Source organism: Girardinichthys multiradiatus, chromosome 8, assembly GCF_021462225.1.
Source record: "Girardinichthys multiradiatus isolate DD_20200921_A chromosome 8, DD_fGirMul_XY1, whole genome shotgun sequence".
Classification (NCBI taxonomy): Eukaryota; Metazoa; Chordata; class Actinopteri; order Cyprinodontiformes; family Goodeidae; genus Girardinichthys; species Girardinichthys multiradiatus.
In genome coordinates this window covers 17,033,398-17,061,346 of record NC_061801.1, presented here as the reverse complement: position 1 = coordinate 17,061,346, position 27,949 = coordinate 17,033,398, and the positions used below count along the sequence as shown (strand labels likewise).

The 27,949-nt window shown below is 42.1% G+C and overlaps 1 protein-coding gene across 1 annotated transcript; it reads left to right on the top strand.

The window, feature by feature from the left end:
* Window positions 1-27,426, top strand: notch1a (notch receptor 1a). Its single transcript, XM_047373295.1, has 34 exons — window positions 1-231; window positions 1,202-1,283; window positions 8,789-9,051; window positions 9,144-9,482; window positions 11,290-11,412; window positions 11,521-11,754; window positions 11,843-11,998; window positions 12,096-12,281; window positions 12,867-12,980; window positions 13,584-13,697; window positions 13,988-14,221; window positions 14,314-14,424; window positions 16,540-16,732; window positions 16,831-16,976; window positions 17,081-17,194; window positions 17,765-17,884; window positions 17,986-18,138; window positions 18,234-18,462; window positions 18,561-18,762; window positions 19,736-19,889; window positions 20,001-20,185; window positions 20,397-20,529; window positions 20,625-20,882; window positions 20,977-21,089; window positions 21,183-21,754; window positions 21,830-22,270; window positions 22,363-22,508; window positions 22,626-22,839; window positions 22,940-23,024; window positions 23,145-23,307; window positions 23,471-23,769; window positions 23,874-24,021; window positions 24,127-24,224; window positions 24,965-27,426. The coding sequence occupies exons 1-34, from the start codon at window positions 174-176 to the stop codon at window positions 26,198-26,200; spliced, it is 7,416 nt and encodes a 2,471-aa protein (XP_047229251.1). The 5' UTR covers window positions 1-173; the 3' UTR covers window positions 26,201-27,426.
* The last annotated feature ends 523 nt before the right edge of the window (window positions 27,427-27,949 follow it).

The window sequence follows — 27,949 nt, the reverse complement described above, 5'->3', positions numbered from 1 at the left end:
TAACATCTATGATCTGAGCCCTGCTGAAGACTTTCACTTTACCTCTGTTGGGATTAACTTTTCCGCCTCAGACTAAGGATATTTATTTTGACGCAACATCTGGAGCCCCTAACTGCGGATCTATGCGAACCCAACGCGGGACTCCAACACGTTTGTGAAGCTGAAGAGGAGGAATGTATCGTTTCTTAGTGAAACTGACATTTCTGATTCCAGCGATCGTCCTCTCACAAGGTAAACATTAAAAATAAAAGGAGTAGCCTATTAATTATAGACTCACTATTCAGATCTTAACAGAGAGACTTTGAAGAGGTTACAAAATTATTAGAGGTGTGTTATAAGTTGCTAAATAAGACTTTTCTGTTTTATTATATTTATGATACTTGTTCTAATGATTTATTAGAGCGTGAGAACTACTGCGCATGCTGCTAAAGCCTGCGGTGCAGTCGCTGCTGACTTCCCCTGTGTTCTCTGATGAATCTGAGCAATTAAGTTTGCGTGCATCTCCAGAACAGGGATCCTTTCAAAATTATGATTTTTCTCCAGTGTTAATTTAGTTACAAGTAACTTATTTAAAAACTTGAGTATTTTGACTGTTCAGTACAACTTGAGTTAAATAACCTCTGTTTAACCAGATCTATGAGCTGGTTATAAACCACATGAGGGAGGATAAAAGTTGGTGCCTGTGCTGGAGTAGTTGGGGACGCTAGAGGAGCTGGGAGGCTGAGGGGGAACAGGAGGGAGGATACCTTTTGTCTGCAAGTGTGGGAGAGTGTTGAGAGTGCAGGGTGGTGGGGGTGTGCGGAGGGGTCCACAGTTATCCCGTCTGCTGGTAAACAATGCCGGGGGAGAGTGTTTTATGGCTCGTGCTGGACTCTGATTTCTTTTGTTCCGCATCTGAGCCCCGCAGCTGCTGCGCGCTCGTCCTCCCCCTCCAGGAAAAAATCGTGCGCTCCCCCAAAAGCCAAGCACCACTCACCACGCGTACCCCTGGCCTCACCGGTGTCCACAGCAGACTCCCCAAAGTGTCCCCCAAGGACACTCTTGTGATAAATCAATTAATAAATCAGGAAGCGCATGTGTGCATGTGGATTTTAAGCAAAAGTGTGACTGGAGATGTTTAGAATGTGGGATAATACAGATTGTGTGCATTTAGAGTCCACTGTGGGTCACAGATTTAATATGTTTTCCGTGCACTCTGCAGGTTTAAAATGCTCCCTGCCAACTGAGTCGTGCCTAAATGGAGGAAGATGTGAAGCCAACTCAAATGGAGATGGAGAGTGCAAGTAAGTCACTGAAAGACTCAAAAAAAGAGCAAAATGCAATGTGCCAGATGTACACTGAAAACATAACTACACCCAGCTATTTATGTGCGTATTTTCTTTGTTTGTGCGCTCCTTCAAAGTGTATTTCAGCTGGAAAGAAAACCCCCCTTTTCCATTCCAGCCTTTGAGCAAGTCCTGCGCCCGGCAACCATAGAGGCCCTTCTCAAAAGTTTCCTCTAGTACACTTTGCTCCTCCATACCCCCTTCAGTTTTTTTGCATTGTCCTTCACACACACACACATTTCAAACAAAAAATGAGAAAACTTTGGAGAAGTGGCAAAATAAAAAGAGAGCGTAGATCCAAAATGTTCAGAAGGAGATGGACAAAAGCAGTCCACCACTCTCCTCCCCCCTCAACAGCAGCCCATTAATGAATGCAAGACCCCCACAGCAGTGGAGTGAGAGGACGCGTCCAGCCCTACATCTTGTTGTTCTGCTCTTTCACGGGGGACAGCTGGGGCTCGCCTGCCGCCCGTCACTCTATTGTCCCTGCATTCAGAATAATGCTGTGTGACTAATCTGAGTGGGGCTTCCCATCATGCCACAGCCACCCCAGACACCTCAGCACACACCAAACTCCTGCCGCCCACCCCCCCAACCTTCCCAAAAGGTTTGTCTCCATCATTTTGAATCAAAAGCCCTCCCCCACCCCACCCTAACTCGGTGCTTGTAATCTCCATTTGAAAGCCAGATGGCTGTGAAATGTAATTGGATTGGATGTCGTGAAAGTGATATTAATTGGAATAAAGTGCAGACATTTAAGGGAAAACAAATGGAAAGAGAAGCATAGCGGCAGATTGGTACCTGTTTGTTTACTGTGGATATCATTAGTTTGCTGATGAGACACCTAATATGGTTACATTTCCCTTTGAGTTGACCTTTGTGTCAATCTAAACTCATTGTTTCAATATTGGATATTTTATGTGACAGAAAATGAAAAAAAAGAAAGATGTTAGTTTGCAGTTTGGTAGCTGGAACAGGTGCATTCCCAAAAAAGACCATTTCCATTGTGATTCCCAGCAGTGGCATAGTTTGAAAGAAGCTCAGAGGTGGCCTGGTTTACCCTCTGGGCTTGTGGTCACGGCAGGCATTTCTCTGCTCTGTGGGGACAAGAGGGAGCTATTGAAGAGCCTCCGCTGTTAGCCCGGGGCCACCAATTTACAATATCTAATCTGCATGCTCCACACACACACATAGACCTCCGCACGTGTGCACTCCCTGGCATCACCAAAAGTCTCCCTCCACCCCTACAAAGCTGTTATTGTGGTCCTCATCTCTGCTCAGTCTAATTAAAAACAGGCAGGATGAGGGCATCACTTCACCAACCAGCACTCTCTCTTTCCTGTTTGCTTTCATCAGTCATCTATCCCCAGCCAAAGGGATGCACTGAGAGTATCATGTGTGAGAGAGTGCAGGATCTATGCACCTGCGGGGTTTCCAGTTGTCATTTTTTCACATGTCACACTCGTGAGTTTTGATGCCACATCATCAATTGGAAATTCACCCAGAGGCTCTGCTGATGACCTGGTTGGAAAGTCCACCTGTGGTTAAAAAAATATAGACCCGTGTGTGAAAAATTCAACAGTTCTCGTCAAAAGAGGCATATTGGAAAAAGAAAGTTCAAAAGTTTAAAAACGATTTAACACCCCATGCCACCTATTCCACCAACACACACATACGCACCGATGAAACCCATTGCACTTTGTGGTTTAAGTTGCTGTGTGTAAGCATTTGGTGACACAAATTTGAGTTCTGAGATAGGTCAAAATCCTCCTCCAGCACAGTTCCCACGGTTGAAAGATGTAGAGTAAATAAAAGAATAGAAATGGTCAGATACAATGCATGCTAAAGTGTTTCACTATAACCTTTTTGACATTTTGTTACATAACTACCACAAGATTAATTTATTATTTGATACAATTAAGTTTTCATGCGATAGTCCAATATACAGTATTTTATTTCACCTTAATCTTTACAGGTGACCAGTTGTAGAGGGGAAAGGAAAGGACACATGTGTATATTTATATTCAACCAACTTTACTCTGTTACCCCTAAATAAATTCAGTGCAACTAGTTGCCTTTAGAAGTTCCTTAATTCAGAGATACACTCCCTGTGTGTAGCCAGATCTAAATTCAGTTGTTCTGACAATAACTTTAGTGCACAAGAAGCATCATGAAGACCAAGGAATACAGCAGACAGGACAGGGATAATGTTGCGGAGATGTTTAAATCAGGGTTAGGTTAAAAAGTAATTTCACAAGCTTTAAAAAAAACCTCACGGAGCGCTCTTTAATTATATATCCACAAACTAAAGGAGTATTATATAACCTCAAACCATGACATGAGCATTCATCTAAAGTGACAGGCAAAGCAAATTCAACGTTAATCAAAAAAGCACCCAAGAGGTCAATGGTAACTCTGCAGAAGCTGCAGAGATCCACAGCTCAGGTAGGATAATCTTTTTCCAGGACTACTAGTGCAAGAGGAAAGCCATTAGAAGTCATGTTTGCAAACACAGCACACGTAGAGGAAGGTACTCTGGTAATACTGGAATCTTCCTGTCGGAGGCTGCAAAAGCCTTGAAAATGGGGTTTAGCTTCATCTCCCAACATGAGAATGTCCCTAAACATTAACTAATTCTACAAAGTATTGACTCAGGTGGTACAATTGCACAGCGCACTTTTCAGACCTTTTGTAAAATAAAAAAATCATGCATCTTTTTTCCTCCCTCATTACAACTATGAATGATGTTGGGTCACCTATATCATCCCTATAAAACACCTTAGAGTGGGTGTAATGTGACAAAATGTGCTTTTTTGGATATATTTATACTGTCTTTTTTAAAACAACAAACCCACCCTGGAGCCACAAAAAAGGATGTTTTCCTCATGTCCAAGTTGTAAAAATAGCATCTCCCTCTTTTTGTGGACACTGATCGTTCCTTAAACAGGACTAGGCTCGTTGCATGGTTGTATATTTCTCTGTCTGATTCAGATCACGTTCAGTTTTTGTTTACAAGTACTCTTGTTTCCTGTCTCTGCACCACAAAGGCACAGGAGTGTTTAAAGTTTTCAAGACTTTTGGCAATGTCATAGTCAGAAATGGAAACCATAATGCTGTTTTGGTATGGCTGGATCATATGATGCAAATAAACATGTGACTCAACCACAACAAATCATGAATTCCACCACTGTCAGAAGCTGCACTTTTAAACAGGGGTAGTTCCTCTTCTTTTTAAGGAATTGATTAAGAAGTTTTTCTGTTTTTTGCTTGACAGATTGGTTTTTTAACTGACGTTCTTTTTTTAACTCAACAAAACAAATATTCACTTTTTGGTGAAAAAAAAAACAAACACTGTCAATACATACAAAAACATGTTGTGGTTCAACTGCACTGAAACAACTACAACAAAGTCTGTAAGGTGGAAGCAATAGGTTGTGACTGTGAGAATCAAGAGGTTATTTGAAGGTCTGGAGCTTCCTGTTTCCTATGGCACTGAAGAGCTGGCTGCCTATGTGGAGTGCTTGAAGTAGGCACAAGATGAAGGGCACAGTGTTCTATGAGTCAATTTTAGTTTCCATTGGTGGAACAGTAACAAGGGCACGGAGAGGCTGACAGGGTGATGACCCCACCATGACTGATGCTGCTTCGGAGGAATAGACTGTATATTGGTGTTTCAAACACTTTGTGGCTTCTGACAAAAATAGAACTAGAGGTAAGAAGTAATTTTCAGACTGCATGGGGTTAGTGTGATAAACTTGTGCAACCTTGCCTGGTGCTGTGCATCAATGGTAACACGTCTCCCTTAAGAAGGCTGCCTTGAGTGAGTCCCTGCACCGCTCAGGAGATGATACGCCCTTCCACCAGGAATGCTGCTCTTCATTTGTCCCCCCATAGGATTACCAGGCAGGTCTCTGTGAAGGCTCAGCTCTAGAACGTGCAAGGGCATTACGGGGTTAAGTGTGTCGACTGATGTTGGGCTTTTATTGGGTTTAAGGCTGTGAGCCTGCCACTCCCTTGGTCATTTCCATTCCCAGGATGCCAGGAACCCCTGGGATACATAAGGAACAAGGGTTTGGGGTACCCTGTGGAGAAAGATTCAGTCTCTGTTACCCTGAACTATTTAACCAAGGGAGATTTTCCCATATTCATTGTTGGTGTGCCTTTTAAGTACACTGATCTGGATTTCATCATAGTAGGGCAATCAAAGGTTTGCTGTCAGAGGAAACAGATAAGAGACTATTTCACTCAAGTGGGCTCTGAAAGCTCACATTCACCAGCTGAGGCGGTCAAAAGTAGAAATGACACCTCTAAAATACACACAACCTTGTGCATGTCCTTGGTCACCCCTTTATTTTATTTATTCTTTGCTTCAGTGGAGTCAGAGTGTCTTTAATTTATTGATCAGTAGTTCTTTGTGTTTACTGGATGATCTTTTAAAGGTTTACATTGGAAAGTGATTGGCTTTTCACACATTAATACTCCAGATTTGGGAGCTGACTCGTGTATGATTCAAGCTTAAAACGATTCCTTATCTCAAGGGATGAAGCAGTGTTAAGTCAACTTAGCAAAGATACATTTAGAAATGTATCAAATTTTGCGCCATCTACTGCTTGTTGGCATGACTCATTATATGTCTACTGCAAAAGAGGAATGTCATGTAGATTGAGCAAGAACATATTTCTTACTACCCCTTATATCAAAGCCCACCAAAGCTTGTGTGCAGCCCTAATTTGATTGGGAGCCCCACTTTAAGATAAATCAATTGCCCAACACTACAGAATGAATAGCTTTATTTATAAATGCTTCCTGCTTTTAAATGAGTTATCAGCTTCATAGTTTACTTGTGAGCTGACATGCCTTAAACTGACTTAACGGCAATTTGGGTTTTACTAAAGCAGTAATATTAAGTAACACCTTTTATGTGTTAATCAAATGTTGGACTGATTTTACATGATGAAGTAATGTACAATTTTTACAAAACAGATGCATTTGTCAACTTGTCTTCAAGTACTCCAGGGACCCTTTTGCTGGACCTGTGGTCCTAAGCTGCAGTTTATTTTGTTTATGGCTGGAACCGACTCGGCTGTACATCGCTCACATGCTTGATTTTTCAGCTAAAAGGTGCAAAAAGGATATAAACACATGTGAAAATTCTGCACTGAGGATGTCGTGCTGACTTGTAATATGCCTGCCTGATTAATCCTAATCAGAACAATGCTCTGTAGGTTAGAAGCCAGCTGATAACCATCATAAGAGTCAGAGTAAGAAGGCAGGTGTTTTCACTGATTTGACTGTGAGATCGGAGGTTGGTGAAAGGGTACAGCCACGTCAGTAATCTTCTAGCAGGAAAACCATGTTTATTGCTCTTAGACACCATTAGCTAAGGGGCTAAATTGTGTACTTTTATAAAATTTGCACGGAAGATATATATTTTAAATAAAATCTGTATGTCATTTCACATGTAAGCAATGGGTTTGCAAAAAAAACCAAAACAAAACAACAACTAAGTAATGCTTCTCTGGGATAAATCAACAGATTATTAAAAAAGGTAACTAAATAAAACAACAACAAAAAAACACTGTTGAAAAAAAGCCATAACTGGGGTGAGATGCAAAAATATATTTTATAAGCAGCAGGAAAGGAAGTACAAAGAGTACACACATGTTCACTTGCTGTATGTTGCCCTCGACCTCCTCATACATTTTTTCCACAGCAGTGGCATTTTTCACTGCATAGAGGGGCTGGTTTTGTGTCGTAGGATAAAGTCACCCCCAGAAGTGACAGATGGCAGATCAGGCCCAGTGGGGAAAGAGCAGAGAGGGGAGAGAAGGCAAAGAGGCTGTCCCACACTCACAAAAGTGCTTAGGGTCAGAGGTCAGGGAAGCATCTGCTCTTGCTTGAGGGGACATTGCATCGCCTAGAGAGACCTGTTGCCGTAGTGTGTGCTGCTGGTCTGCTCAGCCGGTGGGTGGATCTTTATCTCTGAATAGGGTGACTTCATTACAAAGAGGATCTGTTACAGCTATCTAGCTTGCGTTGATGCACACACTCGAGTGCAAACATTCTGCACTAAAGCAGGTTTGCCGCATTCAGCTGAGTGTGAATTTTTACACCAAGACAATCAACTCTTCTTCTGAGGATGTTTCAATAGTGAAACACAAAATAGGAAGCAGGAGACTTCAAAGATGTCTCAAATACCTTTACATTTGTCTGGCAACTGCAACAATCTGGACTCCTTGTTGGTGCACATGAGACTGTTAAACCCCCTCGATTGGTCTCACCTAGCTAAGTCAACAATCAACATTTTAGCAGTCTTGTGCGACATAAAGGAAGGGGTGTAAAAGGAAACTGCTGCGACCTATAAAGTAATCCCTGCAGGAAAGAAGTTAACATACAAGTTGATGCTGAGATAGAGACTGAACTAAAGAGAAAGAGGATGTTGGGCAAAAGGAAAGGAGAACAGGTAGGCAAGAGAGGAATTAGGAGTGGATCATGTGGTTTAAGAGAGTTAAAGCGACAGAAGTTGCAACAGCTGACTTCACATGGGTTCTTTATGTCCCTGGAGACGAGGTTGACTTTTCAGTACCCCCATCTGAGAAGAGGACGGGGGGGTTAAGGGACAGGACGACGAGGAGGAGGAGAAAGGAAAATGAGATGAGGAGGAGCCATGTCCAACAGCTGCCTTCATTAACATGCGCACCTGCTCCCTGAGGAGATACTCGGAGGCCAACAGATGCCCTTTTTACACATAAACACTCACGCTCGTGTGCACAACTGCACACTGTTGCACAAGCTCCAATTCAAACATAAACACGTTTTTTGCTGACTTAGAATTGGCTTTTACATGACAGATGGGACCTTACATATACACCATCGCCATATCAACTTTCCAAGCTTTTTATGAGAGTAATATCAGTTATTTGATTCTTGGTAAAGCGTTCATTTGTGGAAATCAATCTCTAGCAATCTGCCAAGAGGTGGGACTATTTTTTGTTACTGTTTGTGTCTTTGTTTTAATAATCTGTTGGAGAGGGGCATGAGACTGATAGAGTAATTGTTCATGACTAGATAGGATGGAAACATTAGAGAGCTTAGGGCCTGAATGCAGCGCTTCATGAGGGATGTGCCTAGGCGGCACAGTTGCCTTGATCTCTACAGTCTTTCGGGATGAATTTGGACAGCATGGGGGGCAAAAGGTAGATGGGAACAAGCTGTTAGGGACTAGACTATTTAGTGGTCTCTGTTGTCCCAGTAGAATGTGTTTTCAAGGTTCTGAGAGGACCTAATCCAGAGAGACCCACTAGAACAACATGTCATCCCTGTCCGGTTTCATTAGGGGGGAAATGTTTGATCACTTCAACCCGCCAAAAAATATCCTTTTGTTTGGATGTTTGTTCCCATGATATTGAAAAAAAAATTCCTGGTTTTGTAATCATCACTGCCTCCTCCCTGCCTTTTCACAGGTGTTCCAGTGACTACATAGGAGATCGATGCCAATACCCAAGCCCCTGCAGCCCTTCACCCTGCCGCAACGGTGGCGAATGCCACGCTGTCTCCCATGGCAACACGTTTGATTTCCACTGCGTATGCCGCCTGGGTTTCACCGACAGACTGTGCCTGACTCCCAGGAACCATGCTTGCATGAGCTCCCCCTGTCGCAATGGAGGAACATGTGATCTTATCAGTCTCAGCAGCTTCCGCTGCCGCTGCCCACCGGGATGGTCAGGTATCTAGCTAACTGCATCAGACTTATTTTAGCATCGTATTTCGCCCTATGGGCCATCATGATTTACTCACCTCTTTTATTTGTTTGCCCAGGCAAAACCTGCCAGACTGCAAACCCATGTGCATCCAATCCATGTGCGAATGGTGGTCAGTGCTTAGCTTTAGATTCCACCTACAAGTGCACCTGCCCTTCCAACTTCCAAGGACAAACCTGCAAGCAAGATGTAAATGAATGTGCCCAGAGTCCGTCTCCATGTCGTAATGGTGGCTTGTGTGTCAATGAAGTTGGCTCCTACCATTGCCGCTGTCCTCAAGAGTTTACTGGTCAACACTGTGAGACCCCTTACTCTCCATGCAGCCCCTCACCATGCCAGAACGGAGGCACGTGTGTCCAGAAGGGAGAAACCAACTACGACTGTAGCTGCCTTTTAGGTAAAATGCAAACATCAGGGGTGTAATGACATCTCATGACATGGGATCTTGTAATATTAAAATGCCACATTTCTTGTCAAAATGAAGCTTGTCTTACAATGATTTATCCAGTAACTTACTTCACTTAATCTGATGACCCAATCTGTTTTGGGGCCTACTTTATTGGAGTCTTATTGTGAAGTAGGAATGGAAATGGTTCTTAGGTTGACTAATAATCGGGCTGGCCAACAACTCTCAGCTGTAAAAGGCATTAAAGAAGCCCCCACTACTTTCAAGTCATTTATCTTGCAGCATTTTAGGTTCTGCATAGAAAACAATGTTGATGGACAAGATACAAATGATTTAGCACTGTGAGAATTCTGCCTATGGCTAACCATTAGTTGCTAATGAAAGAAGAGTCAAAGACCCTGTGCTTCTCAGGCCCCACTATTCTTAGTCCTTTTCTGATTCATGTACTTTTTGCTTTCATGTCCGAATCCTGGCTTCTAAACCCAACCTGAGACACAAACTACATTGTTGCTGTACTATATATAGCTTAGTAATTTATGTGCAGTTGGACAAGTTTAATCAACCAATGGCAAGGGACTATCCAGTGATTCTTAAAACACAATTTGAGATTTATAAAAACTTTACTCTATTTACAAAAACCCAAAAAACACAATGTTATGATGTTTTTGGGGGGTATTAGGGTCACCTTTTAATTGGAGAAGCATATGGACAAGTCAAACCTGGATTATTCTTCAGTGATTATGGCTGCTTTAAAACAGTGTTTATGGTTTGTGAAATAGTTTCTGTTATTTTTGAAAAAAAAATTGAATTTTAGTTTTTCCCAAATCTCACCTCACAAGTGATGTTTTTGTCATGAACTGGATATATTATAACATGCTTAACTGATATGGGTTTACAATTAGGTTTGTGTCTTTCTCTCAGAAAACATTGGAGTTGGATTTTAGTTGGCGTATTTGTTTTTCCTTAAAAAAATGTTTAACTTGGAAAGCATTGTGCTGTGACAAGATCAGATTGGGGGGGGGGGGTGTGTGTAATCTCTCGGTTACCCCACTCTCTGCCAGCCTCCACTGGCAGGATGTAGTCATGCAGATGTTTCCTTCTGATAATGAGCAATGAGCCCACAAAGCGGCACATTGTAGATATAAACACCCCATTCATTAGGTCCGTACTTAAAAAGATATCTTGTTTTTCACTCACTTCTAGCCAATCTATCTGCCATCTTTAGTGTTTAGGTACTCAAGGCTTGTTGTTAATGTTTTTACAGTCAGACCACAGCTGTGTCGCTCTACCCACATTGAAATTTTCTTTTCCTGCATTTCTAAAATATTAAGTCAACCAAATTTTATGCATTGGCACGAAACATTAAACTTTTTTATCTGGCTGTCAGCTGATAATCGGCAAAGGACATGTTATTTTGAAGAGCAGATGAATGAGGGATATTGAGGGGTTGTTGTGTGTTAAAGTTTAATCCATGCTGTGTGTCTCCTGTTGGGGGCCTGCGCTGGAATGCGTTTAGATAGTGAAGCTGCACAGGCACCTGCAGCGCTGTGGGTTGATTGTTAATCAGACTGTAAAACACCCTTCGAGGCTTTGATGTTGGAAGAGGACACAGGCTGCAATGTCATCTAGAAGGCTTTAAAACAGTATGCCACGAGAATATGGAGAGCTTATCTTTTTATGTTTGCTGTGATAAGGATAGGAAGGAAATGTGATTATTAACCAAATCCAAGTGGGTAGGTCTGTCTTCACTATACTTTGCAGCTTTTAAGTCCTTTTGGTCTTGAATCTATCATTTCAGGCTTTACAGGCCAGCACTGTGAGCATAACATCGATGACTGTCCAGATCACAACTGTCAGAATGGTGGCGTGTGTGTTGATGGAGTCAGCACCTACAATTGCCAGTGCCCACCTCATTACACAGGTTATCTCTCACTTTATATTATTTTTGTATGCCTTCTTTCATAGTTGAAATAGAATAAACCACTGTTACACAAAATGTGCATATGCTTTGCTTTATCAACCCTTTCAGGTCAGTACTGCACTGAAAACGTGGATGAGTGCGAGCTGATGCCCAATGCATGTCAGAATGGAGGAACGTGCCATGACACACACGGCAGCTACCACTGTGTGTGTGTCAACGGCTGGACAGGTGACGACTGCAGCGAGAACATCGACGACTGTGCCAGTGCCGCCTGCTACAACGGCGCCACCTGCCATGACCGCGTGGCCTCATTCTTCTGCGAGTGTCCACATGGACGCACAGGTGAGATTATCCCCACAGCCTTTTAGGACACACTCTGAAGACAAACCTTAATAAGAAGAGATTATATATGGGGTGTTTGGTCATACAGGTTTGTTGTGCCACCTTGATGATGCCTGCATCAGCAATCCTTGTCAGAAGGGTTCTAACTGTGACACCAACCCAGTAAATGGCAAGGCAATATGCACCTGTCCTCCAGGCTACGCAGGATCAGCCTGCAACCAGGATATCGATGAGTGCTCCCTCGGTACGTTACAATGTTACCTCCGTTTAGTTTCACAAATGTAAGTCAATTTTTATTTTTAGCACAGGGTATATGACTTTGTGTATGCTGCATGCTTTAGGTGCCAACCCTTGTGAGCACGGTGGCCGCTGCCTCAACACCTTAGGCTCTTTCGAGTGTAAGTGTCTTCAAGGATACGAAGGACCTCGATGCGAGATGGATATTAATGAATGCATGTCTAATCCCTGCCAAAATGATGCCACCTGTCTAGACCAGATTGGAGGATTCCACTGCATCTGTATGCCAGGTAAGACAGCTTTAAACATTTAGTTGCATGCATCTCTATTCTTTTTTTATTTTTTTTAATGATTAAAAATGCAATTAAAGATGCCATGATTTGTTTAATTACAATTTTGCAGTTTTTAAAAAAAGTGCTTTATATAATGAGATGGGTGTTGGACATTTCATCTTCTCATATCCCGACATGTTCGAGTGCAGAACGAAGCTGTCTGCTTCACTCGCACATCAAACCCCTCATGAAAATCTTGAGGAATAGGAACATTTCAGTGCTGCAATTTCACATGAAAAAGCTTTTGTTTAAGATTTTTCAAACAAGTCAATTTGAAGGTATCATTAAAAGTTTTGACAAGGTGACATCATCAAAATCAGGAAGTAGAGCTCAAACAACAAACAGGTCATTTCAATAAGATCTAAAGCAGTCTCTATGGAAGAAAGTAATGTTCTCTGTTGCCCTTGCCATTGCAACTATATGTTCAACGATAATTCCAGTCTTATACTGGATAGCAAAGGTAGAAATTCAAATCATACAATTGTCCTCTTTATGTTTTTAGACATAAGGAAGGAAGTTTGACTGCTTATTCTGTCATTTCAGGATACCAGGGTGTGTTCTGCCACATTAACACAGATGAATGTACCAGCCAACCTTGTCTTAACAATGGAAAATGCATTGACAAGATAAACTCATTTCACTGCGAGTGTCCCAAAGGTGAGAAGACATACGGGAATTTGTAAAACATTGTCCAAAAAAGTTTGTGGAATCATGTGAAATGAAATTTAACTAATTTAAAATCTTTAGAGAGGAAAATAAGTAATAAAAGAAGGTATCATTAACTAATCTGTCAATGAGTATAACACACATGGCTCATAGACTGAAAGTCAATGATTTACGTCCTCTAACGGTGCCTCTGAACCCTTTATGGGGAGACTGGACAAAGTGGACCAAGCTGCACAAACATTAGCATATTTGGCGGGCAATGCTTATCGCCAAAATTGGGGGGCAGGGATTGGTTTAGAGCTGGTGATCTGGGGGCCATTGTGCTGTGATTTAAACTAAAGATTTCACTGCACATTAAAAGCTAGGAGAGGAGGGGGTAGAGTGGAGTTAGCATTGTGAAACGATTTATAAGGCCCTTCAACTCCCTGCAGACCCTTTTCAAATGCAAATAAACTTGTTTGTGAAGTTTTTTACATTTATGCATACTGTACTGTTAGGTAAAAATATTGCAAGCTATGTTTATTTTGATCTCACATATTTTACTGAACTTTGAAAAAAAATGTTCAACATTCTTTTTTCAAAATACAATTCTAGGATTTTCAGGAAATCTGTGTCAGGTGGATATTGATGAGTGTTCCAGCACACCCTGTAAGAATGGAGCCAAATGTACTGATGGACCCAATAAGTACACATGTGAATGTGCTGAAGGTAAATTCTTCATTTGTAACTTTACACAATTTTTGATTATTTGTTGAATTATATTTTATAATTATATTATGTAATATATTTAAAATTAATGTAAAATAACATAAAGCAATTATAACTTTAAAAACAATTTAAAAAATGTACTTAAAATTTCTAATACATCGATTAAAAAATAGATTGTGAGGTCCGACAATGATGCAGAAGTTTTCTAAATACAAATAAAATATTTTCAAATGATAATTTATAACTATTATACCTATTTCTTTGTTAAATAAATGTGTCCTCTCTTTCAGGTTACACAGGGCAGCACTGTGAGATTGACATCAACGAGTGTTACTCGGATCCTTGCCACTATGGCACATGCAAAGACGGGCTGGCCTCCTTCACCTGCTATTGCCACCCTGGCTACACCGGGCGCCTGTGCGAAACCAACATCAACGAGTGTCTCAGCCAGCCATGTAAGAATGGAGGCACTTGCCAGGACAGGGAGAACTCATACATCTGTTCCTGCCCCAAAGGCACTGCAGGTGAGAAAACCAGACAGGCTTAAATTACTCATATTCTTTCAGAGAAAATGTCTGCAGCTGTTTCATATCTTTTCTCACTTATTTAAACACAGGCTTCAACTGTGAGGTGAACCTGGACGACTGCAAGAGCCAACCCTGCGACTATGGGAGATGCATTGACAAGATCAATGGCTACGAGTGTGCATGTGAGCCAGGTTACACAGGTGAGTGGCTGGATGGAGTTTGCAGGTGCAGGGGGCAGGGTCCCCTGAGCTTTGGGAGGGGCAGGTTCGACAGGTGGCTGTCGAGTCCGCTGCTGTGGAACAATGGTGTCCGGTTGCTTGTGTGGGATAGACAGCTAGAGAGAAAGGGAAGACTACCCCACAAACCTGATCCACACACACAAAGCTCTAACTTTGTTTGCCTTCTGAAGAGACTGGGATGTTAAGCCTGGAAAGAGTCTGTAAGGTGATCTTTCAAAAACAAAAGAAACTGGCTTTTAATCACATATCAGATATTCATTAGTGTAAAACAGCATGGCCAGCCACTTATCCACAAGGTTTTATCACAGCAAGTTAGCGACTTTTCGTCATTCCTTTTGCTGCCCAGCAGAGCTGGTTCTGGCTGGTAGTTGCTTTGTGATTATTTAACAAAAGAAGCAACGAGAAGGTAACAAGTGTGTGTGTTTGTGTGTGTGTGTGTAGGCTGCTGTGCATGCCTAATCCCCATCCTCTCCACAACCCTTTTGTACTCATGGGGTGAATGTGGAGGGAACAGCAGGACAGAGACACAGAGGGATAGAGGTCTATTGTGACCAAATTTCAGGCAGTTGGGCCCTCCCCTCCTGATTGATGAAGAGCACAGGAAGATGGGGGTTGGGGGCCAGGGGTGTGGGGGTGGGGGCTTTAATTGTTACTTGGCTGTGTTTTAAATTGGTCTGGCCTTCTGTCCTCATAAACAGTCCTGGTTGAGGTTATTCCTTCATGGGATAGGGAGGTGGCGTGAGTGAGAATAGGGAGAGTGGCCTTACCCCCACCGCATACACACACATGTACACACCCACTCTCTTGGTAGCACCTCCCTCTCTCAGATCCAGCTTCTTCCTATTCAACAAGGCCGCATTTAATCAATGGCTAGAAATGAAAAGGCCTCCAGGGGCCACGAGGTTGGGTACACAGTGGAGCTGCTGTGGCTTCTGCCTACTGAATGCAAAAGGGAGACTTTCTTTCACTGTTAAAAGCTGCACTGACCACAGAGCACCCTAGCTGGCATATTATTCAGAAACAAAGGATACCACACTAGACAGCAGCTGTTTGCCATCTGTATCAATCCTTGTAGATGGAGTGCTTTGCTTGAGTATCCTTTTCCCTTAAAAGTTTCCATATTTATGTCAAGTCACAACCACAAACATTCAACATATTTTATGTAATGGACCAACACTACGTAGTATAAATAAATGTGGTGTGTATTCATCTTCCACTCCTTTACAATATTGCCACTAAATTACATTGAGTACAACTAATTTCCTTTAGAAGTGATGTAATTGGTAAACAGTCCATCTGTGTATATTTCTGTCTCAATACAAGTAAAGTTGGAAAACACCAAACAGATCAGGGATAAAGTTGTAAAGTGGTTTAAAACAGGTTATTTTGTGAAACAATATCCAAAGTTTAAACATCTCACATGACACTATTTAGTCTATAATATAAAAATGGAAAGAGTGTGGCAAAACTTTAAATCTGCCAAGACATGTTTGTGCACCTGAAGTGAGCCGTAAGAAGTCCTGTTTGAAGTTTGCCACAAACAACTAACACTGCACTTTACCTAGAACACACCATCCTCACAGTGGAACAAGATGGGGGCAGCATAATGCTGTGGGTGTGCTTTTCTGAATCTGATAGAGGAAGCAAAACACTGGAGACAGGAGTAGAGGTTCACCTTCGAACAGAACAACACCCATAAACATACATCATGCAGGGAAATCGATAGGTTTAGATTAGATATTAGTGTGCAAGAATGGACCATTCAAAGTCCAGACCTGAATACAATTGATCATCTGTGACAAGAATTGAAAATTGATGTTCAGATGCTCTCCATCCAATCTGCCTGCACTTGAGGTATCTATCAGTTTTGTAAAGACATACAAAACTGATAGATATACCCTGAGAGACTTGCATCTGTAATTGCAAGCAAAGTATAGAGGTGGGGGATGGGGTGCTTAATACAAATGCATATTGCTTAATTCAGATTTTAAAAAACGAACAAAATAAAAACATGTTACACCTTAAAAATGCCAAACCTACCAAACCATCTTTAAAACCTGCTTCATTGTTTTTCAGGCACAATGTGTAACATCAACATAGACGACTGTGTCATCAACCCTTGTCACAATGGTGGCACATGCGTTGATGGTGTTAACAGCTTCACATGCCTCTGCCCTGAGGGCTACCATGATGCCACCTGTTTGTCAGAGGTGAACGAATGTGCCAGCAACCCCTGCATCCACGGCCGATGTCAGGACCTCATTAATGGGTGAGTACACATAAAGTTTTAAGAAGAGAAAAAATTGTAAAAACAACACCAAAAAGAAAACACAAATCCCTTACTTACTCACTTAATGTCTCGTGAAGCTACAAATGTACCTGTGACTCGGGCTGGAGCGGCCAGAACTGCAATATTAATAACAACGAGTGCGAGTCCAACCCCTGTATGAACGGAGGAACATGCAAGGACATGACCAGCGGGTACCACTGCACATGCAGAGTTGGCTTCACCGGTCAGTTTTAATCTTTGCTTACACTTGCTATTTGCTGGTGCCAAGGGATTGCTTATTTGGTAAAAATCTAACCTAAGTGTGTTTATTCAATCCTGCCACTGTAGGACCTAACTGCCAAACTAACATTAATGAGTGTGCCTCCAATCCCTGCCTCAACCAAGGAACCTGCATTGATGATGTGGCTGGATACAAGTGCAACTGTTTGCTGCCTTATACTGGTATGACATAGAGGGGCTTATCTTTAACTCTGGGGTCATGCTGGTTTCTGGATCCTTAACATCATGTATTGCTGTCTCAGCTTTGCATGCCGGTCTGAAAGCATAAAGTTAGTCTTCCAGCTTCCGCACAAAGGTCTTATCCTGTCATATCCTGTGTTGTCTAAGAAAACATGCCTGTTTTTGGCTTCTGTGCGTGGAAAGATCTGCTTGTCTGTTTGGCAGGGATAACACAGTGTATGTGTTTGGAATAACAAAGTGGTTAGTTTCAGCAGCTAAGTGCACTCTAAGCTCTGGTCTCTCTTTTGCCACGTCCTGTTTCCTGTCTAAGATCAAACAATAGCAGGAAACAGGAAGGCCCTTCCTGTTTGGCTAAGTTGTCATGGAAATGGATAAGGAAGCGGAATGGAAAATGGGATTTAGAAACCTATGGTTTTAACTCAACAGATTGAGGGAGATATGTAGAAAAATTGCCATTTGCGCCTAATTAAAGTTAGATGTTAAAGTCCATAATTTAGGCAACTGTTGCACATTGGTAACCAATGCTGATGATGAAGTTTGTTTTGTTGCCAGGTGAAAACTGTGAGACCCTGCTGGCCCCTTGCAGCCCCCGAGCATGCAAAAATGGAGGAATATGTAAGGAGGCTGAAGACTTTCAGAGCTTCTCTTGCATCTGTCCTGAAGGATGGCAAGGTTTGTACTTAACAGCGGTTTGTGTGTATGTGCCTCTCAATTAATCTCTCAGTTCATTGTTTTACTTAAACGTGTCCTGTTAATGTGTTTCTCAACAAAAGGTCAGACATGTGAAATTGACATCAATGAATGCGTTAAGAGCCCATGCCGCAACGGTGCCGTGTGTCTCAACAACATGGGTGGTTTTCAGTGCAAATGCCAGCCGGGTTACACCGGCACATGGTGTGAGACGGACATTGACGACTGCAAACCAAGTAAGCTACTGACCTGAAGCATGAAACGTTCCGTCGCATGATTTAAAACTTCATGAGTAAAAAGTCAATCGAACACCCACTTTGCTGTGTTTCAGATCCTTGCAGTAATGGAGGTTTGTGCCGCGATGGTGTCAACAGGTTCACGTGTACCTGCCTGCCCGGGTTTCGTGGCAGCAGGTGTGAGCATGACATAAACGAGTGTGAGAGCAACCCCTGTAAAAACGGCGCTAATTGCACCGACTGTGTCAACAGCTACACCTGCACCTGCCCACCTGGCTTCAGTGGCATCAACTGTGAGATCAACACCAATGACTGCACCGACAGGTAGTTGACCTAATTTATTTGACCTAATTTACCCAATAATCTACTGAAATGCAATTTTACCAATTAATCTGATTGTGCTGTCCCTATTTGTTGTGCAGCTCTTGTTTCAATGGCGGCACTTGTGTGGATGGGATTAACACCTTCACCTGCCTGTGTCTAACTGGATTCACTGGAAGCTACTGCCAATACGATATCAATGAGTGTGACTCCAAACCATGCCTCAATGGAGGCACCTGTCTCGATGGTTATGGGACTTACAAGTGCACCTGTCCTCATGGCTACACAGGAGTCAACTGTCAGGTATGCTAACATGCTATCAAGAAGTGATGATACTTGCTAGAAATGGTGAGTTGAGTCAGGTTTGGGCTCAAGTTGCAAGTCATATAAACAATCACTGCAAACTTGACTTTCTGGTCTGGTACTTTACCCTTATGAACAATCTTCATCTCATGTAATCAGGGGTGAGAGTCAGTCTGTTAGTAAGCAACAGATCACAGTTATGACTGGTTCTGCAAATATTATGGAAAAAAGTATCTTGGATGTATTACCCAAATCATGGACTTTTATTGGTTTATAACAATCTGTTCTTGTCGGCTGCAGAATCATAATAACGGTCTCTTAAACTATAACCTGTGTTTAAATTACTTTTGATCATTTTGTAATGAAATGAAAGGCTCCTACACCTGACAACATGTATTGTCATTAATAGGGTAGTGTCATTACTAACAAATGCACTTCTGTTTCTCCTAAATAAAATAATTTTCTGATATGTTTTTTCTTAATTTGTGGCAAACCTTAGAATATATTTATCAAGTACATGGCTTCTTAATAATCTCACTACAAGTCTGGCTTAATGTAGGGAGAAGAAAAACTTCCAATTCATTTTTTATATAAGGAAGAAGTAGATATTTTGAAATGGGGATTAACAGAATTAAAATACTCACAGTTCTTAAAAAATAAAAACGTTGCTCTTTGATTCATTCAGATTTTTTAATCAGTTATATCTCCAGTATGGGAAATATTAAACCCTGTCATTTTTTATATAATTTACATGAGCTCGAAGGTTCTTTGCATATTGAAGTAAATGTTCTAACAATGACGACTGTTAAATATTCAGGTATTAAATTAGGCCGAAGTATACAACAATACATGATTCATAACCTAAAACAAATCAATGTTATGGAAAAAATAACTTATATCATATTTCAGATACTTACAGCCTTATTTACACAGTTTTTAAAGTAAGTTTTCTACTTACATTTCATTTTTTTAGAGTCTTGTGCGCTGGTGCGACTCCTCCCCTTGTAAAAACGGAGGATCTTGCTGGCAGCAGGGAGCCTCCTACACTTGCCAGTGTCAGACTGGATGGACTGGCCTCTACTGTGATATCCCAAGTGTCTCATGTGAAGTTGCTGCCAAACGGCAAGGTACAAAACTTCATATCATATGCTGTTGCTTCAGTCTTTGACTTGGTTAAGTCTAAGTCAGTTGTGTGAGTGGCTTGTTCCTTAAGTCATTTCTACTGTTCTTTATTGCAGGTGTTGAAGTATCTCAGCTGTGTAGGAACTCAGGCCAGTGTCTGGATGCTGGAAACACACATTACTGCCGCTGCCAGGCTGGCTACACCGGGAGTTACTGCCAGGAACAGGTGGATGAATGTTCACCTAATCCTTGCCAGAACGGAGCCACCTGCAATGATTATCTAGGAGGTTACAGTTGTGAGGTAAAGGAAATAACAATAAGTGAAATGACAAATTAAGTAAACTGGACAGGCAAATAAGCCTTTGACTGAAATTCTTATATGGTTTAAGACTGTGGCCAAATTATAAACTGTGGGCAATCATGCAAGAGTAAATTATGGAAAGAAAATATGTTTTTTTGCGCTGTAGTTGATCATTTAAATAATAAATAGTGCTTCTGTTTTTTCTTTTAAGTGTGTCCCTGGTTACCATGGTGTGAACTGCTCAAAAGAGATCAATGAATGTCAGTCTCAACCCTGCCAGAACGGAGGCACCTGCATCGACCTCATCAACACTTATAAATGCTCCTGTCCTAGAGGGACACAAGGTGCACGTCTGCATACTAAAATCAAATGTTCAAATTTGAAGGGGACGTAACATATGTAATAGATGTGTTTTCTAATACAATGTATCTACTTGTAGGTGTCCACTGTGAGATTAATTTGGACGACTGCAACCCCCCCAGCGACCCACTTACAAATGAGCCCAAGTGCTTCAACAATGGAAAATGTGTAGATCGCATTGGAGGCTACCAGTGTTTGTGCCCACCGGGTTATGTAGGTGAACGCTGTGAGGGTGACGTCAACGAATGCCTGTCTAACCCTTGTGACTCCAGAGGGTCATACAACTGCATCCAGCTCCCCAACAGCTACCGCTGTGAATGCCGAACCGGATATACAGGTACAGATAAGCTTCTCTCTGCGCATCCTTGGAAAATGATTGTGTAGCTGTCTGAAAGAGCAACTGACAGAGTTTAATTGCTTCTGTTTTACAGGGCAACGTTGTGACAAGGTGTTTGATGGCTGCAAGGGAAGGCCCTGCAGGAACGGAGGAACATGTGCTGTTGCCAGTAACACACCTCATGGTTTTATCTGCAAATGTCCACCTGTGAGTTCTGCTAGAACCTCTACTTGCAGTTGCTTTTTATACAAATCCTTATTAGTGATAATGAGTCAAATAATAAACTCTATTTTCTTATAGGGCTTTACTGGCTCTTCTTGCGAGTATGATTCTCGCTCCTGCGGCAGTCTGAATTGCAGGAATGGCGGTACATGTGTGTCAGGTCACCTGGGGCCACGCTGCCTGTGCCCCTTAACATTTACTGGGCCTGAGTGTTTAACCCCCACTGACAGCCTCTGCATCTCAAACCCCTGCTACAACGGCGGTACCTGTCAGATCACTCCCGAAGCTCCATTTTTCCAGTGCAGCTGTCCCAGTAACTTTAACGGCCTACTTTGCCACATACTGGACTACTCCTTTGTCGGGGGGTTCGGCCGGGATATCACGCCGCCTCCAGAAGTGGAGGTGAGCTGTGAGATTCCCCAGTGTGACGAGTGGGCGGGTAACCACATCTGTGACTCGCTGTGTAACAACCATGCTTGTGGCTGGGACGGAGGTGACTGCTCGCTCAATTTTGATGATCCCTGGCAAAATTGCTCAGCTGCTCTGCAGTGCTGGCGATACTTCAACAATGGGAAGTGTGACGGCCAATGTAACAGCCCGGGGTGTCTCTATGATGGCTTTGATTGTCAAGGACAGGAAGGGCAGTGCAAGTAAGTCTGGAAAAATGAGATGAGTCATATAATCTGATTGTGAAAAAAATCTGACAATTTCTTCTTTCTTTTTAGCCCTCTTTATGATCAGTATTGTAAAGATCACTATGCTGATGGTCACTGTGACCAGGGCTGCAACAATGCAGAATGTGAATGGGACGGCCTGGACTGTGCCAACAACATGCCAGAGAAGCTTGCAGATGGACATTTAGTTTTGGTTGTCCATATACCCCCAGAGCAGCTTAAGAACCGCTCGTCATCCTTCCTCAGAGAGCTGAGCAGTGTTCTCCACACTAATGTAGTGTTCCGCCGTGATGCAAAAGGAGAGCCAATGGTCTTTCCTTACTATGGCAATGAACAAGACCTGGTGAAACACAATGTGCTGAAGCGCTCTGCGGATGGCTGGCCTGAGTGGGCTTCAATGCCAGCCAATGTTTTGGATCAGATGAAGGAGAGTCTGTCTTCCATTGGCAGCCAACGGAAACGGAGAGAATTGGATCCTGTGCAAGTCAAAGGGTGGGAAGACATCAGTTTAAACAAAAACTATACTGTGTTAGAATTCTGAAAAAGCAGAAAGTGCTAATTTTTCTACCCTTTTCTGCTCTTAGATCAATTGTATACCTGGAGATTGACAATCGTCAGTGTTACCAGCAGTCTTCTGAATGCTTCCAGAGCGCTACAGATGTGGCTGCCTTCCTTGGAGCACTGGCGACCAGTGGGAACCTCAATGTTCCTTATATTGAAGCAGTGACAAGTATGCCTTAATATTTAAAGATTCAGATTTTATGCAATTATACCTGCAAATATATACAAAATGACATCTAAAACTTAATGCCAAGTCTAATAAGATAAATAATTTTTATCTCTCTAGGTATGAGACCTACTCCCCCCCCAACAGAGTTTTACCCCATGTATGTAGTAATCCTGGGCTTGGCTGTTTTGGGTTTCATATGCCTGGGTGTCATAGTGTCTCGTAAGCGGCGTCGAGAGCATGGCCAGCTTTGGTTTCCGGAGGGATTTAGAGTATCGGAACCCAGCAAAAAGAAACGCAGGGAGCCGCTCGGAGAGGATTCTGTTGGACTGAAGTAAGTTGAGTTTATTTTTTACTGCACCTAAAAAGACACAAAGATCTTAACACAATATTTGGCTTACAGGTGATCTAACTTCTTTTCATATTTTTTAAAGACCAATGAAGAACTCAGACAGCAACCTTATGGATGACAATCAAACTGAATGGGGAGATGATGATCCAGACTGCAGGCACTTCAGGGTAAGATGAACAGTTAGTTTGTGCTTGCTGTTTTACATATGATCAACAGACTTTCTCCATCATTTGCGGCTCTGATATTGACACTATAATGATATATCTGATTATGATTATATCTCTCAGTTTGAGGAGCAGGCGATGTTGGATTTGAGTGATCGTACAGACCAGAGGAAATGGACCCAGCAACACCTGGATGCAGCTGACCTGCGGATAACGTCTATTGCCCCAACACCTCCTCAGGGAGAGATTGAGAATGACTGCATGGATGTCAATGTCAGAGGACCGGGTATGCATGTAAAAATTAAAATACTCAATGCCAAACATTAGGCATGGGCTAGTGTTAGATTTTCTTTGTATAATCATCTTGAGTAAAAATACTACAGTTTCACAGTGTTTCAGTATTTACTGAAATATTTTAACAAAAGAAATTCTCCTACTTCTATTTTCAGATGGTTTCACGCCCCTAATGATCGCCTCCTGCAGTGGTGGAGGACTGGACACCGGCAACAGTGAAGAGGAAGAGGATCCATCAACAGAAATAATTTCCGACTTCATTTACCACGGAGCCAACCTACATAACCAGACTGACCGCACAGGCGAGACTGCCCTCCACCTGGCTGCTCGCTACGCCCGCTCAGATGCTGCCAAGCGCCTCCTGGAGTCCAGCGCAGATGCCAATGTACAGGACAACATGGGTCGCACACCGTTGCACGCTGCTGTGGCTGCGGATGCACAGGGAGTGTTTCAGGTAGCTCGCTCATTCATCAAGAGTCCCACATGGCTTTGGGTTTTCATTTATTTGGCAGCCTAGCAGCTTTAATTGTTTTACTAAAGAAGTTTGGCTCTTCACAGATTTTAATCCGAAATCGAGCCACCGATCTTGATGCCCGCATGCATGATGGAACAACACCTCTGATTCTGTCTGCGCGATTGGCTGTCGAAGGCATGGTTGAAGAACTTATCAACTGTCATGCTGACGCTAATGCTACTGATGATTCTGGTAGCTAACGTTTTATCATCTTGTCATCCCTACACACCTACACATGTCCCATTGTGTTTGGAACTTATTATGATGATAAACCATTTCAATCTACAACCTCTGCAGGAAAATCTGCTTTGCATTGGGCTGCTGCTGTAAACAATGTGGAGGCTGCTTTGGTGCTGCTCAAAAACGGTGCCAACAAAGACATGCAGGACAACAAGGTATGTGCAAGCTAAGAAAACTATTTACACCCCTTTACATTTTGTGAAATATACCACAAACTTAAAATGTATTTTTGGGGATTTTGTGTAATAGACAGACACAAACTAGCATATAATTGTAAAGTGGAAAGAAATGTCATTTTCCACTTTCCATTTTTATTAATACAAATTTGAAAGTGTAACATGCAAATGTATACAGCCCCCTTTACTCTAGCTGCCCTAAATAAAATCTAGTGCAACCAATTGCCTTCCGATGTCACCTAATCAGATTCCACCTGTGTGTAAGAGTGATGAGACGAAAGCCATAGCTGAAAAAAGAGAAAAACATTTACATGGGAAACACTGTGTTTAGGAGAAAACCAGCACCACACATCAGCTCTGCACACAATTCCCTTTGTAAAACATAGTGATGGAAGCATCATGCAGTGGGGATGCTTTTGCTTACCAGGGACAAGAAAGCTTGTCATAGTTGATGGGAAGATGGTTAAAACTAAATACAGGGGCATAGGTTTACCTTCCAGCAGGACAACAGCCTTACACATATTTCCTTCCACTTTACCATTCAGCACTACTTATTGCTGATCCATTCCTATAAATGTCTAATGAAAACATGAATTTTGTTGATGTGACAAAATGTGAAAATGTTTTAGAGCTATGAACACTTTTGTGAGGCATTGTATTGTTTGTTTATTTTATCACCTACTTCAAACTGAGGTTTCCGGTATTTTTGTTGTTTTTAGGAGGAGACACCACTGTTTCTTGCAGCGCGTGAAGGCAGCTATGAGACAGCAAAAGTTCTTCTGGAGCACTTTGCCAACCGTGAAATTACTGACCATCTTGACCAGCTGCCCCGAGATATCGCTCAAGAACGCATGCATCATGACATAGTCCGCCTCCTAGATGAGTATAACGTGGTTCGGAGTCCTGGGCTGCACAGTGCCCCCTTGAGCACCTCCACCTTCTCCCCTCCTCTCTGCTCACCCAATGACTATCTCAGCAACCTCAAACCGACTCCCTCTGGGAAAAAAGTTCGAAAGCCGAGCTCTGGTGGGAAGGGAGGGAAGGATGGAGGAAAGGATATCAGGGTGAAGAAGAAGAAGCCAATGGATGGAAAGAGTAACTTGTTAGACACAACTGCTGTCCTGTCCCCTGTTGAGTCACTTGAGTCACCTCATGGCTACCTGTCCGATGTGGCTTCTCCTCCTATGCCGTCACCTTTCCAGCAGTCGCCGTCTATGTCCTTAAATCACCTACCAGGCAATGCGGACCCCCATACAGGCCAGATTAATATGGGTAAGGATATGAGTTGCATGTCTTTTGATCCCCCCCGCCTCACCCACCTGCCTGTGTCCAGCCCCAGCCGCCAGGCCACAACATCTGTAGGTGGCAGCAGAGGAGGCCAGTGCGATTGGCTCTCCAGGATGCATCCAGGTGTGAGCCAGCAGGGAAGCTTCACTCAAGGGCCGCCGATAACACACAACATGATAGGCGCCCTGCATGGCGTCAGTACTGCCACTTTGTCCCAGATCATGGGCTACCAGAATCTGTCAACCAGCCACCTGGGCTCATCCGCGCACATGATGCAGCAGCCTCGTTCCCGGCAGCTGCAGCACCAGAACTCCAATTCCACCACGGCCGGCCAAAGTCTGAGCCAGAGCTTCCCAAACATTGAGCTTAACGCCGCTGACATGCAGCCAAACAGCATTCACACTGTATTGCCACAAGAGACGCAGATGCTTGGCACCCAGTTTCCCACTCCTCCCTCCCAACATAGCTATACAGGACCTATGGACAATACGCCTAACCACCAGCTACAGGTGCCCGACCATCCGTTTCTAACCCCTTCCCCTGGTTCTCCTGACCAGTGGTCCACCTCTTCCCCACATTCCAACTTGTCCGACTGGTCAGAGGGCATCTCCAGCCCGCCAACAAGTATTCACTCACAGATTAATCTAATTCCAGACCAGTTTAAATAGAGACTTTAATGCACAGAGCTCATAAACAAAAACACAAATTCTGCCAGAAAGACAGTAAAAAACTTTTCTCAAGACTGAAAACTCTTCTTTTTCATCAGTTTTTAAACTAATAAGATCAGTTTTAGTTATTTTTGTATTTATTTATGTGCTTTTTGAACTGAAAAAAGATTTTATATTTATCCTTTTTGTTTGTGTTTTTTTTTAAGTATGAGAACATTAAAAACTGTCAAAAAGGAGTGTGTATCAGAGAGAAAGCCTCCTTGATGTGTACACTGGTTATTTATTTGTTTCATGTAGATATATTCACTGGATTTATTTGAATCTTTTCCATCAATTTTACGCAAACAAATTTTATTTGCGGGTTATGGTCTGTTTTATGTTTGTATATATTTTTATTCCCAACATTTATAGAATATTTCAAATGTTCAGTGTTAATTAAATATATTTTAACCTCCTTTTGTCTTTTTTAGGTGACTTGTTTTGTTACTGAACTACATTTCACTAAGTCTTATCACTGAGTCTGTGTTAGACATTGATTTAATATATTTATATTAAGTGTCACCTCTCCTTAAAAGCTTGTTACACTGTCTTATTTGATATGCATTTGGCAGAGTAATAGACATAAGAGGATCTGGAGATTTCTTGGACCTTTTTAAGCAAAAAAACTAATATTTCTCAGTGGTTAAGAGACTCTGAGCCTATTTTTTATTCAATATTGGTCTGGGCTGGTGCTGGTGCTGAGTTATTGATTGGTGGTTATTTATGATGCAAGGATTGCTTCTTTGTCTCATATTGCTTTACGAATCATTGATTATGGTTACCGTGTTTAACCTGTGCAGTGTTAAAGTTGCAGACCTTATGTAGAATGTTGAAATGTTACATTTGCCACTGTTTTAAAAAGTGCCAGTGTGATTTTTTTTATTCGTTTTTCTTACGAAAAGCAATGTATTTTTTGAGATTTCTTGTAAAATTGTCTTTAAGGGGGACACATTGTTTGTAAAAGATGTGGGGACCTTCCTGTGTTTAATGACATAATCTTCTGTGTGGTAAGAAGTGGTTCTGGGTGTCTACATGTCATGTTTTATAAACTAATCCAGAGGTAAAGATGTTTTTAAGATGAGTGTAACTGAATCTTCATGCACAGTTGTAGTTTGATAAGAAATATTTCCAAATTAAAAATGTTTTGTAAATTGTCATGATTGAATAAAAAGATACGATTAAAGCTACATATGTCTTTTTTTAATTTAGTTTTTCTTCAGTCAGTATGTTAGTAAAAGTAGATAGATTTCCTGTCAAATGTAAAGCTACCTAAGTCATTTGTTTCAACATTTTTCTGAATTACTATTTAAGGCACTAGCCTCTGTTCACAAATATCTCACATTTTCTGGAGTTGTTACAAAAACAGTTAAAAATCAGCAGCAGTGATCGTTTAAAAACAACAAATAGTACACAGAATGGACACACAAAAAGAACTGCAGATTTTACTGCGAGAAATACGTATCGGCTACAAAGCTGAAAACGGGGTTAAGTTTTAAAATAATATCCCAAGGTTTCATCTAAAAGACCCCAGTTAAAACAACCTTCTGAAAATACCTATGACAAAACTGAAAACCTGTCAGGAATTGGCTGTCTGCTTAAACTGACTCTCTGGGCTCTTGTGCACTCAACAATCTGGCCCTTATGGAAGACTGGCAAGAAAAAAAGCACAAACAAGTATTTTTGCCGGCAAGCCACGCAATGAATACAGCT

Excerpts from the sequence above, each read along its gene's own strand:
- notch1a (XM_047373295.1), top strand. The coding sequence starts at position 174 with ATGTATCGTTTCTTAGTGAAACTGACATTTCTGATTCCAGCGATCGTC. Across the intron at positions 232-1,201 it reads AGCGATCGTCCTCTCACAAG|GTTTAAAATGCTCCCTGCCA; the intron begins GTAAACATTAAA and ends TGCACTCTGCAG. Across the intron at positions 24,022-24,126 it reads TAATGCTACTGATGATTCTG|GAAAATCTGCTTTGCATTGG; the intron begins GTAGCTAACGTT and ends CAACCTCTGCAG.